Raw genomic sequence first — 15,949 nt, 5'->3', positions numbered from 1 at the left:
GATGATGATGATGAAAATTGCCCACGCACATTATTATTATTGTTATGTTGAAACAAGAAGCTTGAAAAATTGAAAATGAAGATTAATGAAAATGATTTTGTGAACACAATGGAGCCGATTAGTGTTTTTCTTTTCAATTTTTTTCCAATTATTAACACAATCTTCATCGCGCGTGCACACACCCACACCCACACCCACACCCACACACACACACACATGACAGTGAAGGAATATTTTTTTTTTTCTTGTTTTGTTCAAAAAATTGATACCAACTACAAGAATAATGATGATGATGATGATGATGTTGATAAGGATTGATTGATTAATTTTTTTTTTTAATAATTAAATGTTTGATAAATTAATACAGAATATGCTAATACAAATAGAAAAATATTCAAGAATAATTTCAAATCAACAATTTTTAATTGATACAATTGTAGCCTGAAATCCATTTCATATAATTCATTTGATTCTATAATGTGTATTTTACGTAGAAAAAATTTTATCTGTCTATAAAAATTTATTGTTTGTATCTGATTCTTCAAATATTCTATCGATGCCATTGATGATGATGATTGTCGTTTGGTTGTTGTAAACGTTGCCATCAATGTTTGATTGCAATTCTTTGAACATAATGATTCATGTTTGATCATTGTATTGAATATTTGTTGAACTAATCTATTGATTTTAATATCCAAATGAATAATATATACTGTATATGACCAGCTTGTTATTGAATATAATATATATGACAATGAATTATTATTGCCAGAATTTTCTAAACAATCATCAAATATAATCAATGTATCAGAAATTAATGATGATAAATAAATTATTAATGGAAATGAAAGAATCTGATTTGTATAACGATTATGATTAGCTAATTGTTGTATTTGTTTGATTGATGATCGACGAATATTGTCAATCATATTCATTGTTATCATAATGTTTAAATATCTATTGTGATTTTGTTTATAAATTTTTTCCAAACAATATATTGTACTTTGTTTAATATAATGAACAATAAATAAAAATATTAATGAATTTATTGTCAATATAATACATGTGATGAATTGTAAAATTGAAATGCAAATCTGTTGATAGTAAAAATCATGATAAATATTAGCAAATTCAAATAATATCGATATGATTAGTGTGAATGAAATTTTTCTAATCATCAATGTTGAATTTTTATTATTTTGTTCATTATAAATTTGATTAAATTGATTGAAATTCATCAATTTGACTATCTGATGATGGCGACAATAGATGAATATGGTATTGCTGATGAACATTGAAATTAGATATCGTTTGAATACATTGATTAGAAATTTACTCAATAATTTTTTATTATTTTCTACATTTTCGGATTCATTCCAATATGGATTGAAAAATTTCAAACAAATAAAAACCGACACATTGAATATGATGTTGATAATTAAACGTCGTATACGTTGCCATTTTGTTGGACATTTGTCTAGATTTTCTAATTGACATCCAAGATGGCTGTACAATAAAAAAAAATGTGATGAATATATGAAATTCAATGCATATACAAACAAATAAACATTGAACATACCCAAAATAACGGATAAACCAATCTAATAGATGATTTGAATTCAGTTGATCCATTATGGACAATGAAGAATAACTAAATAAAACATAGTCTGATCTGATATAAATTTTTCGTTTTTTTTTCATCGCTTTATCTACAGTCATCTGATGAGAATATTCTAGCCCATTAATTAATTGATATTTTCATTGATTATAAAAAGGTTCAATAATTGTTTTCATTTTGCAATCTCTCTCTCACTCTATTTCTTTTGTTTCTAATTTGTCAATATTGTTTTCAATCGAAATCAATATATTATGATGCAATCGATTGATCAAGTTTTAATATCTAAATAATAATAATTAAATGATTGATCGATAATGTACCGAATGACAACAACAACAATAGTCGTATCGATCATGGATATATTAGAACGAAAAAAAAGCGGAATAACAAATTGATGAACCGGATGATATTCCGCTTGAAAAAAATCGCTTGAAAGAAAATAGATTCAAGAAAACATGCGTAATAAAAATAATTTTTTTTTTTTACAGAAGACAACGGCTATATATACTTTTGTGGTCGATATATGTCGATTTATGCATTTTATTTAGTCATCACATGCACAATATATGTGCACAAAATTATAACGTGTGAAATTTTTTTTCTCACACATTTTTTTTGTTGTTGTCTCCAATTCGATTGCTACAGTCTTCAAATGTGTGTGTTCATTATTTTGATTCAATTTTTTTTTTGGTGATGTGTCTTTTTTATTATTATGAATGTTTTGTTGTTTTGTAGCCACAAGAAAGTATAACAACAACAACAACAACAACAGCCAAAGCTAAAACCTGAATTGAACAGATTTCTCATTTCATGATTTTCTCATATATAGTTTGTTTATCTGGTATTACAAATCATTGGAAAAAAATGCGTGTATCTGTTTTGGAAATATGGGCTCAATTGGAAAATGTCACCAATCTAAAGGTGACATCACAATATGAATATCATATGAAAGTAAGTTTTTGTTTGTTTTGTTTTTTTTGTTTTTTGGTTGAAAATTTCATTTTTCAATCATTCTAATGAATTTCTGTTTTTTTGTTGTTGTTGTTGTTATTGTTGTGTTTATTAATTAAAATTAGTTTAAATGTAATAATTGCGGTACGGAAACAGAAAATTTCATGACATTTTCCGATGATAATAAAGTTCCATTGATGGGTGGCAAATCATTCGTAAATCTAATATTCAAATGTAAAACTTGTTCAAGACCATCAAATGTTTGTAAGTTTTATCATCATCATTTTATTGTGTTTTTTTTTGTATTTAATTTTTTTTTTGTTAAAGCTGTTATCGAAGGATCAATACGACCATATCTAGCTGAAGATTCACTTAATTTTAAACCATTTGTTGAATTCGATTGCCGTGGCTGTGATCCATTGCTATTTGAACCAATAGATCATTTTCAATGTACAAATATGGACAATACAACAGAATTCAATGAAGTTGATCTAAGCGAATTGAATTGGGCCGATTATGATGAACGTTCAAATGAATCGGTTGGTATTTATGATTTTAAATATCGATTTACAACGGTAAAAAAATCAACAAAATAATTTCAATCATATTTATCGATTGATTGATCAATTCATCATCAAAATGTTTCTTCCTATAAATCATTAATACCTACTACTACTACTACTACTGTGTTTTTATCATCATTCAAATATATATTTTATAAACAAAAAACTACAAAGAATATTCTCAAATTTTGTTGCCAACATTATCTTATACAAATCATATTCTGTTAACCATTTTCTATTTCCATCATCTCTGTTACACACACACACACATACAAAAGAGAATTCATTGGATAAATAAAAGACAAAAAAAATGCTAAAGAAATTGATTTATGAGAATAAAATTCATTTTTTTTTTTGCATCGATATTCGAACGAAAATATTGCATGCAAATTTATTCATTCAAAAATGGAAAATAAAATGAAAAAGAAAAAACATAATATTGTAGAAAAAAAACAGAAACAAATTCAAATATAAAAATGATGATGATGATAATAATAATTTCTTCAGGTGAAAAAAAAACCACATGCATTGAATTAGTGTTGTAATCGTTAATTATCAATGTATAACAATATATTAATTTATATTTTGTTTTATACGTGCAAATAATATTTCGATTAGATTTAGATTTCAACTTGTACGAATTGTTTATCATTTCCATCATCATTATCATCTTCATCATAGCTATTATCATCAATATCAAATTCTTTAACATCGATATCATTAACATTATGAAATATTTCAATACCGGTAATTGTTTCCAATGATTTTGAATCATTAATTGCTTGATAAAGAAATTTTCTTTTATCCATACGATATTTATCGATTATTTTATCTGAACATGCAATACAATATTCTAAACGTGGTGTACTTGGTGTCATCTGTTCATATATGGATAAAAAACCACGACATTCATGTGGTATGATGCCCAATAATGATTCTACATCCAATAGTTCCATATCGATTAATTGTTCATCATTCAATTCGGACATTCGCTTTTTGATATTATATTGTTCATGAAATCTTGTCATTGATGGTGCTAAAGGTCTATAAAATAACAAAAAAAAAATGAATAAATGATAAAAATATTGTATGCATGGATATTACCCGGCTGGATGTTGTAAAATGGACATCAATAATTCTACAGCGAATCCAGAAGCAATCATTGATAATCCTGGTCTTGTTACCGTACATTGTTGATCTAATGTACGATCTTTGGTTGAATTGGATGGTGCAAAAACATCGTTACAAAAATAACAACCAAGCTGTGTTCCCAATAATATTGGTGCCTGTAATGTTGTGCTTGATGTTTGTTCAATATTATTGTCTGGAAATAATTGATTATAAACTTTGGTTTGTTTGCTATAAATATCAAGCCATTTTGATTGTTGATCAATACTATTGTTTAATCGTAAACGTAAACCAAAACGTTGTACAAGAAATGAATCAAATCCAAGAGCAACATTGATGATAATCTGTTTTTTGTTGAAAAATTTTTTTTTTTTTATTAAATTTCAGCATAACCAAAATCATATAATCATATACCTTATGTTTAGCTGTTGCAATCACGGTTGGTAGCCATCGACTTTCACGAGTATCGGTCATCAAAAATACAACATCCGTTTGATCGATTAATTTTTCCAAATTTTCAATTTCATTCATTTCCTCTTCAAAAGCTACAATGATTTTTTTTTGTTTGTTTGTTTGTTTGAATATAAATAAATATCATACAACATTGCAGAAAAAAAACATACATTTTTCAAATAAATGTCCAGGCATTTTGATATTCAAATCAATTCCTTTGGATTCTATGGATGGATTTATCAATCGTAATGCTATAGCGGCAGCCTGTGCTTTCGATTGTACACCACCGATTGCATCCTGATAAGTATACAATGATTGACGTGCTGGATTTGAAAATGAAACATTTTTATTATCCACCATTGTTATGTGATTGATACCCCAAGCGACTAATGTACGGGCTACATTACAACCAAGCGTACCGGAACCAAGCAATAAACAATGAGTATTTTTTATTTTATCTAATTCAAGATTCTGTACTAGACGCCATTTCATTAGTTTAAGATTTAAATATAATGCATCAGTGGCAATGATTTCCGGTTTCAAAGTATTGCCACAATTCACTTGATTTGGTAATAGACGATTATTTAATTTTTTATTACGTTCCCAACCAACTGCATTCGGTACATAGGATTTATTGATTCTATCATTCGAACAATCAGTAATATCCGATGAATTAGAATTATAGAATTTGTTTACATCTTCAATGAAACCCTGTATATATTGATCTGATGATATTTTCTTATAATTCCATGGTAGCATAGCAATTTTATGTATAAAAGAACGGCTAGATATTTTATCAAACCATTGTGGTTTTAATGTTGATTCACATTCATAATGACGTGATATCGATAATGATCCAATCAATAAATTAGTATTGTATAGACATTGTTGAACAAACCATAATATTGTTTTATTGTTTCTATATTGTTTCAGCAATTGTGCCATACGAACATGAATATAAGCTAAATAGTTTCGTAATAGCCAGCCAGGATAATTCGGATATGAAGAATAATCACTAAAAGTGAATATAATTTTTACATCTTGTTGTTTTGTATTTGATAAATTTTGAATGAAATCTAATGACCAAAAATTTTTGAATAAAACGATTTCAGGATCATAATTTTGAAAATAAACAGCATTATTATGGCCATCATTAGTCTTATTATTATTATTATTAGTTGGTTTCAAAAGAATAACAAAAAATAATCGCTGTTTCATTGGAATGTTTTTAAATGATTGCCATAGTCTATTGGTTTGTTCATAGCTAAAATGATGATTCCATTTGATATTATTTGGTGAATTTAGTCGAAAACAATGCGGTGGAAATGATAATGAAGGATAGGCATTCCAAAAATTAAAATCATATGATTTAAAATCACCATAAACAATCATAAAGAATCGAGCAAGATAATATTCTAATGATGAATCAACTTTTGAACAAAGTGTTTCATCATTTAATGCGTCCCAAATCTATATTATGATGATGATGATGATGATGATTGATTAGAATACAAAATCATAATTTTTTTTACGTTACAAAAAAAACCAGAAGCAATACTTACTAATTTTCCTTGTTGATTAATAAGAACATGTTTATCAGTTGTTTCAAATTCATCACGAGTATTATAGATTATTAATTGACCATTTAAATAGAATAAATCTTCATCTAAATCAGTATGTTCACGTCTTGTACATAATTTATCATATGATTCAAATGCTTCATAATTCAATGTAACTATACCGGGTATATTTGTATGAACAGAAAATGATGGACAAATATCGATAGGTGTTGTTGATAATTTTAGTACATCTAATTTGATTCGTTTGATTTCAAACCAAAATGATGAATCAATCAATGTTGAAAATGGTAAAAATTCAATTATTGATTTTTTATTATTGTTGCTACTATTTAAATCATTATTTGTAGCCATTATTATCGACGTGAAGGGAATATATGTAATAATAATTTGTTTTGTTTTGGTTTCATCAATCGAATGATGATGATGATATGATTAAGATGAAATGTGAATCATCGTCAATCATTTCATAATTGAGTCACCGCCATTAAATATAATCATCATCATCATCATCATGGTGATAAGCGATTACATTTTTTTTTGTTTATCGTTTTTTTTACCTCTTTGTCGTCGTCGCTGTTGTTGATGATGGTGATGAGTAAATTAAAAAAAAAACTCTTTAAAAAAGTTGATTATTTTTTTGTTGTTGTCCCACTGAGTTAGCTCTTGATAACAGAGCTAGATAGAGAGAGATAGAAAGAGAAAACTAACGGTAAGAGATGTAAATAGACAGAAAAAAATTGTATCAAAACGCAAAAGAGAATGAGGGGGGTGGGAACAACCTACAAAATAGTGTACTGTTTTCAGCATCGTTTCGAATGAGGGGATAATTTTTTTTTTGCGTTCTTAATTTTTTTTTCAGAAAGAAAAAAAAATTGATGCTTTAAATTTTCATTTTCATTTTCATTTTTTTGCATTTTCATGTAACTGTGAAATAAAAAATTCTTTTAATTATCAAAATATTCAATGATGATCATTTATTGATTGATTCACACATTTTAGTCATTCCATTTTGTTCTTACCTTTATGGATGAACCTTTGTTTTTATTTTAAGTTATTAACATTGTGTTTCATGCTACTACTTTTCTGGCTACTACACAAATAAGTATATCGGACATTTTATTTTCCTACTACTACTACTACTACTGCTACTACTACAGCTATTTTTTTATTTTATTTTATTTTATTTTGTGTGAAATAATGATACTCTAGCCATTTGAGGGTTGTAAAAATTTACCGACACACGCGCACCAAGGTATTGAATGATGAAGAAGAATGAGCCAGCAAATGAGCAAGTGAGTATTCGATTAGCTAGCTAGTCCCAAAGACCTAGCCATATATATTATAATAATAAATTGAATATTAATATTTTTATATATGGTCCTATAGTCCCTCAAATAAGACTCCATTGTGTATACATTAGTGTGTCCCGTAAAGCCGGCCTGGTTTCATTTCATCATATTCTTACAAAAAAAAAAATTCCTTAATTATCAAGTCATCATAAAATTGTGTTTGAATTGAAAATCTAAAGAAAAAAAAAATTCATTTTCAACACTTTCAAAACAGCTGATATGATATTCATTTTATCATTTTGGAATGAATAATTCAAGGTGCTTACGTGTACCACATTTAATCAATTCTCATTCTTTTCCATCGTTCGAACAAAATCCTTAAAGGAATAATACTAATATATAATAATGGCCACTAATCCTGGAACATCGGTACAGCCAACACAACAGGCTACAAAAAATATAACAAATGAATTAAGGCAACGAGTATTACAGCGTATGCGAGAAACGATAGCCAAAACTGGTCTACCCTTTGTGCCAGAAGATATTGAAAATACTTTGTACAAAAGATATCCAACACCAGAAGATTATTGGAATCATGCACAGAATTTTCTTAAAACTGTTATGGTTAAAAAACAACAATCGATGCAACAACAACAACAACAGCAACAACAACAACAAATGATGAATCAAAATGCGATTGCATTACATAACATGGGTGGTGGTGTTGGACCAAAACCAGTTGGAACTCATATGATGATGACTACAACTGGTGGCCATCTTAGTGATTCGATTCATCAACAACAACAGCAACAAAAATCACAGCAAATGATGGCCACAAATAATTCACAGCGTCCAACTTCAGTTACAATGAATAAAATGATGGCAATACCAACAGCCGGTAGTTTTATTGGTAATAATCAACAACAGCAACCAAATACAAATGTAACAGCCATAACAAATCAATCGGGTACAGCAAACGTGGTTCTCAATGCCAATCCACAAATGATGACAATGGCCGCTAATAAAGCTAAAATAATGGTCAGTAATCAACAACAATTTCAACAACAGCAAGCAAACCAACAACAATTGGCTGCAATGCAAATGCAACAACAGCAAACGAATCAGATGACAGTTGGATCGAATCAACAACCAACAATGACATTACAATCACAACTTCAACAACAAGGTACGGCAAGTGCTCGGATGATGCAACCGAATCAGATGATGAATCAACGAATGTTGGCTGCTACCAATGCAAATGCAAGCCAAATTCGTCAAATTAATCAAAATATACAGTTACGAATACCTCGACAGCAATTACAACAACAAGCCCAACTGGCTGCCGCTAATATCCAACAAACTGTTTCCGGACAAACCCATATGATGAGTACTATTGGCCAACAACAGCAACAAACATCTCAACAACCAGGATCGGTACCGATTCTAGTTCTACAACATCAACAACAGCCTCGACAAATAAATACACAACAGATTCAAATCCAAATGCAACAGCAGCTACAAAGTGGTCCGTTCCAGGATCAACATCCTACATCACGTATGACTACTTCAACAGCTATTCAACAACAACAATTCATCAATAAAGCTAATCAAATGCAACATGTTAACACGGCAAACATGCAATCAACTATGGCTCAACAACAACCGCAACAAGCACAAAATTCTGCTGGAAACATGGCGCAAGCTGCTCAATTTGCTAATCAATTTGGACAACAAGCACAAATTGTAACCGGATCTTCTACTGGCGGTCAAACCTTAATATCACATCAACAACAAGCAATTGCTGTAGCTCGACAACATCAACAACAGCAACAGGTATCAGTACAATTAGGACCAGGTAATCAAGCAACTATGATGACAACGGCCAACACTTCGATACCTTCAAACGATAATAATGTAATGGGAGGCGGTGTAGGTCCTGTTGGTCCACCGAATAAAGGTTTACTTTCGGCTCAGATTCTTACTGCAAATCAGCAGCCACAATCACAACCATCGCAACAACAATCAATGGCAGGTGTTGGGGTACAGCCAACACAACCAATGGGTGCTCAACAACAACAGCAGCCTAAAATATTGGCAACAAGTGGATCGGTTCTTGGCGCTGGTCAAACAACAACAATGATTCCAGCTAACCATCATGCTCATCATCATGGCTCACCAGTGAATTCTAATTTTATCGGTACAGGCAGTCCAGCAGCGCCACAATTGATGCCATCACCAGCAAGTCGTCCACCGCATTCTATTGAAACGCCATCACCACAGAATCAGCCGTTGAACACACCTGGATCGGTACCAACAGCACAATCGGCTCGTACTAAAGATCAATTGTATCAGGAAAAATTACAATCAATGCAAAAATATATTGAACCATTGAAAGAAGCTATGCAAAAAAATGATATGGATGATTCCAATAAGGATAAAACACGAAATCTTTATCAGATTTTAACCGGTGTCAATCGTACAACATTAGAATTGTTGGAACGATGTGAAGCATCACTTGAATCACAGGCTAATTTTTTGGCAAATAAAAATTTATCAGCCAATAATGGAACTATGGGTAAAATGGATATTACTAATCATAATATAAATATGGCAGATTTGCCATCATTGAATAAATCTAGATTAACAGCTTCTGGTATGATTCCTACAATGTCATCACTGTCTTTGTTAAGTCAATCCGGTTCATCGACCGTACATTCACGAATGCAAGATACTTGTCAGTCATTATTGGATGCTGTTTCACGTAATTTTCGTAAGCCAACATATTTTCATGTTGCACATAAAACATTTGGTCCAGCATTATCCGTATTGAATCCTGATCCTTATCTATTGGCACATCGTGTTAATGTAAGCGGTAATTACATTTGTTATAATAATGTTTCAGGAAAAACAATGATGAAAAAAGCTGGCCTAGTTGATCGTCGTATTGAAACATGGAAACGACGAATGAATCGTTTATCGCATAAAAAACCATTACCAGATATATTACAAGGTGAAATTGCTAGGCTTGATCTACGTTTTAAGGTTCAAGCATTATCGGCACGTAGATTTGGTTCATCTAAATGTCAACATTTACTTTGTCGTTTAGATGATAGCCGTTTACCATCCGTACCACCAATTATTGTCTATATACCAGAAGATTATCCAAATGTTCCACCATATTGTGAACTTGAATCTGAACAATATAAAAATTGTCATTTTTTCTCAAGAATTTACTCAAATTTTGGCTGTAATATGCGTCATATGCCAATGAGATATTCATTTACATTATTATTACATATTTGGGAACGTAGTATACAACAAGCGATGTGTTCAATATCGGATACATCAACTTCATTATTATCATCATCATCATCAATGATATCATCAACATTATCACCATCTTGTCCACAACAGCAAGATCAAATGAATAATAATCATGTAACAGTAGATGTTAATGGCCATAATGGTGATAATATGGCCAATAATAATCTACCAATAACTACAATAACGAAAAATTAATAGAGAATATTCGACAGAATTTCAACAAAAAAAACAAAAAACAATAATTCTCATTTAAAAATGTTTAAATACTGGGAAAAAAATATACAACAACAACAACAAAAAAAATGGTGCAATTAATCATAAATGCCGTATATGAATTAAACATTTTCTTCGATTGCCATGCAAATCATATTGCCTCATTATTATTTTTTCCATTTTTTTTTTGTTTTGCTCGACAAATGTTTTTCTCATCAAACTTTTTTTTTTTTACTCAAATTCAATTGGAAAAAAAAATTTCTACATTAATACTGATTGATTGATTGAAAGCGTATATATATATACAAACGATTATGATTATGAATTTGCATATATTTCAATTTTCATTTTTATCTTGTCTTGTTACATTTTTTTTCCTATGAATTATTTTGCTTCCGTAATGATGATGATGATGATTCTTTTTCTCACCTGCTTTATAAACAAGGTAGAATTATTTTTATTTTGTCCCTTAAAAACACAAACAAACAAACAAACAAAAATCTATATTATCATTTCTGCATGAATTTATTCTTCTTCTTCTTCTTCATGTTTGTGGTTTGTAAAGTCTTCTATGATTAATAATTTTTTTTCATTATAATCATCATCATAATTATTAAATTTTATGATTTGTAATTGAAATGAATTACAATTTATCGATTTTTTTTCTCATTAATTAATTAATTAATTAATTTAATTTTTGATTTTATTTATCAATAAAAAAAAATAATAGTATATAAATCCGCTATTTTGATTTGCATTGCTCATTTGGGTATCATTAGCATCATCATTTTTTTTTATCACATGTACTCATCATTATCATAAACACACACACATACACGAGTCCAAATGACATTTGAATAATTTTGTTGTGCTTGTTTTTTTTAGATTTAGGTTAGATATAATCGAAAATAATAATAATAATCAATCGATGATGAGTAGAATTTTATCTAGAATATTTCCATCAACATCATCATTGTTATGTATACGAATGCAACCAAAACAATTCAGGTATACGAATAATTATCAAAGATTTTTATTTTCATCATCATCATCATCATCATCATCAACAACAACAACAACAAAATCGACAAAACAAACGAAAGATAATCGTATGTGTAATAAATCAAATCAACAAACTGATCATATACAATGATGATTCAATCGTGATTCAATCGAATTGAATTTTACAAATTAGAATATCGTTTTCGGGATCGTAAATGGACTGATTATCATTCAATATATGGCGGTGTTTTGTTGGCAACTTTGTCAATTTATTCATTATATAAATTATATTTCAAACAAAAATGGATACTATTTGCCAAAGAAAACAACCAAAACGTTTCAAAAATTATTCCAGGTGTACCAATCGATGGATTACCTGTTTATTCGTTAGCTGAAGTGGCCAAACACAATGATCCAAAAACCGATTCAGGCGTATGGATCGTATATAAAGCTGGTGTTTATGATGTTACCCCATTCATAAATGAACATCCTGGTGGTGATAATATTTTACTTGGTGCCGGTAATTCCGTTGAACCATTCTGGAAGGTATGTTGGTAATTTTTTCACTCAATTATCCGACTTTTTTCCATAAATTGTAGGTTTATAGTCAACATCATACACAACAAGTGTACGATATTCTTGAATCATATCGAATCGGCAATCTTCGAGTGGAAGATCGTCTAAAACCTGATAAAAATGATAATGATTCCGATTCATTTGAATTCATTCCTGTACGTGATCCATCATTGTTGTTACATCATGATAAACCTTTCAATGCTGAAACACCCGGTGAAATTTTAGTGCAAAATTTCCACACTCCAAAGTAATTTTTGTTATTCTTTTTTTTCCTATGAAATTAACTCTCATTTCTATTTTTTTTCTTTGTAGTGAAAAATTTTTCATCCGTAATCATCTTTCAGTTCCACGTGTTGATGTTGATGATTATGTTCTCGAAGTTGAAGGTTTTGGATTGAATGATACATTTGAATTTAGTTTGGAACAATTGAAAACATTGTTTCCAAAACATACTGTAACTAGTGTAATACAATGTGGTGGTAATCGACGTGATGATCTCAATAAAGTTAAACAAGTAAAAGGAATTGGATGGAAATTGGGTGCAATTGGTAATACTCGATGGAGTGGTGCCAAACTAATGGATGTGTTAAATTATTGCCAAGCACAACTTGATCATCCATCGATTAAACATGTGCAATTTGAAGGATTAGATCTGGATGCTACTGCTGCACCGTATGGTGCAAGTGTTCCAGCTGATAAAGCTTTAGATCCGAATGCTGAATTTATATTGGCTTATGAAATGAATGGTGAACCATTGCCTGCTGATCATGGTTTTCCTATCCGTTTAATAGCACCTGGTATTGTTGGTGCCCGAAATGTTAAATGGCTTGCTAGAATTATTTTGAATGATCATGAATCAACATCACATTGGCAACGGAATGATTATAAAAGTTTTCCGCCAAACAAAAATCATGCTACACCGGAAGAATTTGCTCGTGCACATGCTATCCAAGAGATGCCCATTCAATCAGCTATTTGCAAACCAAAACCAGAGGAACATGTTAAAATTGTATGGAAAGAATTCGATGGCCAAATGCAACCAGTAATTGAAGCAGCCGGTTATGCATGGAGCGGTGGTGGACGTTCGGTTATACGTGTTGATTTATCAATAGATGATGGCCATACATGGTATGAAGCTAAACTTGAACAGGAAACACCAACCAAAGGATCTACACACACATATTCATGGACATTGTGGCAATTGGATTTACCATTGAAAACGGAACAATTATATCAAGGAAATCAAATACAAATCATATGTCGTGCATTCGATTCCAGTCATAATACTCAACCAGCTACTAGTGCTGAAATTTGGAATTTTCGTGGCCTTTTAAATAATTCCTGGCATCGTGTCAACATACGTATTGATTAATACTCGAAAAAATTTTATATTCTGAAAACCAAACTGAATTTTTTTTTACCTTTACGTTTTTAATTTTCAAAAACAAGACCAAAAAAATAAAAAAAGTTATCATTGCAATTTTTCAAAAAATAAATGATAAAGTTAACATTTATTTTTTTTCGAATCCAAATCGATAGATGGTGGTAATGTTTTCGTGAAAAAAAAATCAAAAAACAAAAATTCAAAAATGATAAATGTACAGTTGAAAAAGTTGAAAATAGAATAATTTTCAATTCTTCAGATTCTACACACACACACACAAATATGGACACCTTAACATGATTTTTTTTTCTGTGATAAAATTTGGATCAAACAAGATAAAAAAAAACGAATTTCTTTCACTCTTTCTCTCTCTCTCTCTCTCTCCTGTTACATCGTCATCATTTTATTATTCATGGATGAATTCATTCACATTTTCAGGTTTATTTGTTTTTCTCAATTTTTATTCTTATTCTTTTTCATTCAATTCATTCATTTCATTTCATTTATTCATTGCTATTCTTGTTCATTTGCTTATTCACCATCATCAATATCATTTTCTCTTGATTTGTTTCATTCATTCATTCATTATTCAATAATGATGATGATCCATTTCATTCATCCAGCTAATGTATAAGAAATATAAAAGAAAAAATGTGTAGATAAAGAAAGAGATGGAGAGAGAGAGAATAAAATAAATAAAAACGAATATTCTTTAATTTTTGATTCTTTACTTTTTTTTTTGGTTCTGAATATATAAAGAATAATAGAGAATGGTAAAGAGAAATTTTTTTTTTTTGAATTGCGCCTGTCAGAAACCCTTACTATACCGTTTATACACAAAAAAAAATGTTAACTTGAGTATAGTGTTTATGCGTGCCTGTGTGTCTTGTGTGTGTGTGTGTGTGTATTTGCCGTACCATTCCATTGGTTTATATATTTGAATTGAATGAAAGAATCAGTGAACTCACAAACAATAACCGGAGCAAGTGGAAAAAAATTCTTTTCCTTCTTTTTTTTCGCAGTCATATACCGGGAAAAAAATGTAGCCATCTTCATTGTGTCGTTTATACCATCATCATCATCGTTTATTGTCGATTCTTTCTCTATTCATTCATTTATTCATTCATTCATTTTTTTCGGTTCATGTCCAATGGTTTTTAATTCTTGTGTCTTTTTTTTTCTTCACACATTCTGTTTGTTTATTTTTTCTCCTGTTTCTTATATATAACACTATTTAGAATTTAAATTTCTAATTAATCATTTCATTCTTAATAAATTCGTGCGTCTCTCTGTCTGTGTCAGTGTTTGTGTGTTTGTGTTTGGTGTTTCAGGTGTTTTCTGTGCTGAATCAAAGAAGAAATAAAAACTCAAAAACAATTCGTCTGATCAGTGTTATTGTGAAAAAAATTCAAAACAACCAGAAATTTTGTTTTTTTTTCTCATATTTTTAATAATTTGTTTTGTGTACCTGTGTGTTTTGCATCATTCAAAGTAAAAGGTAGGTTTGTTTATTTTTTCTGACCATCACGATATATTTTTCATATTCATAAACATATTTTGTGACAACAGGTATTACAGTGTTGTTGTTGTTGTTGTTGTTGTAAATGTCACTTTCTTTTTTTCCGGAATAATAACTGACAGAAAAAAAATGATCACTGATATTGTGAATGTCATGTCATGTAATGTCATCATCATTATCATTATTTTTATCATATCGTTTTTTTTTCTTCATTCACCTTCAGGCACTGTAATCACCATTGACAATTGACATTTATCGAAATATTTCGAATTCTTTCTTCTTTTTCTTTTTCTTCTTATTCTTATTCTTCATTTTCTTCTTCTAGATAATTTTTTTTTTTGTATATATC

The 15,949-nt window shown here is 29.8% G+C and overlaps 5 protein-coding genes across 6 annotated transcripts in view; 4 read left to right on the top strand and 1 right to left on the bottom strand.

Moving 5' to 3' along the window:
- The first annotated feature begins 2,232 nt into the window (after positions 1-2,232).
- LOC124499918 (CXXC motif containing zinc binding protein) lies at positions 2,233-3,454 on the top strand. The gene is made up of 3 exons (XM_047063917.2): positions 2,233-2,569; positions 2,695-2,833; positions 2,897-3,454. Exons 1-3 carry the CDS (start codon positions 2,429-2,431, stop codon positions 3,163-3,165), a joined length of 549 nt encoding a protein of 182 aa, XP_046919873.1. The 5' UTR covers positions 2,233-2,428; the 3' UTR covers positions 3,166-3,454.
- Positions 3,243-7,198, bottom strand: Atg7 (Autophagy-related 7). Its single transcript, XM_047063174.2, has 6 exons — positions 7,077-7,198; positions 6,276-6,968; positions 4,884-6,183; positions 4,675-4,805; positions 4,237-4,604; positions 3,243-4,176 (listed from the first exon to the last, which is right to left on the bottom strand). The coding sequence occupies exons 2-6, from the start codon at positions 6,642-6,644 to the stop codon at positions 3,753-3,755; spliced, it is 2,592 nt and encodes an 863-aa protein (XP_046919130.2). The 5' UTR covers positions 6,645-6,968; positions 7,077-7,198; the 3' UTR covers positions 3,243-3,752.
- Positions 7,199-7,208: 10 nt separating this feature from the next.
- LOC124499856 (uncharacterized) lies at positions 7,209-11,857 on the top strand. Of its 2 annotated transcripts, none has more exons than XM_047063843.2 (3): positions 7,209-7,395; positions 7,503-7,585; positions 7,680-11,857. In XM_047063843.2, exon 3 carries the CDS (start codon positions 7,988-7,990, stop codon positions 11,099-11,101), a length of 3,114 nt encoding a protein of 1,037 aa, XP_046919799.2. In that variant the 5' UTR covers positions 7,209-7,395; positions 7,503-7,585; positions 7,680-7,987; the 3' UTR covers positions 11,102-11,857. The 2 variants fall into 2 exon arrangements, with proteins under 2 accessions (XP_046919799.2, XP_075587552.1); XM_075731437.1 differs by having other exon boundaries at positions 7,312-7,395; positions 7,512-7,585.
- Positions 11,858-11,940: 83 nt separating this feature from the next.
- shop (sulfite oxidase) lies at positions 11,941-14,193 on the top strand. The gene is made up of 4 exons (XM_047063865.2): positions 11,941-12,228; positions 12,315-12,667; positions 12,721-12,944; positions 13,010-14,193. The coding sequence occupies exons 1-4, from the start codon at positions 12,048-12,050 to the stop codon at positions 14,067-14,069; spliced, it is 1,818 nt and encodes a 605-aa protein (XP_046919821.2). The 5' UTR covers positions 11,941-12,047; the 3' UTR covers positions 14,070-14,193.
- A 942-nt stretch (positions 14,194-15,135) lies between these two features.
- The window catches only part of LOC124499288 (uncharacterized), a 48,946-nt gene continuing 48,132 nt past the window's right edge, over positions 15,136-15,949 (top strand). The window contains exon 1 of the mRNA XM_075731278.1: positions 15,136-15,579. The gene's annotated coding sequence lies outside the window, so the exon portion shown is untranslated. The remainder of the gene's footprint in view (positions 15,580-15,949) is intronic.

Source organism: Dermatophagoides farinae, chromosome 5, assembly GCF_024713945.1.
Source record: "Dermatophagoides farinae isolate YC_2012a chromosome 5, ASM2471394v1, whole genome shotgun sequence".
NCBI classification, from domain to species: domain Eukaryota; kingdom Metazoa; phylum Arthropoda; class Arachnida; order Sarcoptiformes; family Pyroglyphidae; genus Dermatophagoides; species Dermatophagoides farinae.
Note: the sequence above shows the minus strand (reverse complement) of the source record. Positions and strands in the feature narration are given on the sequence as shown.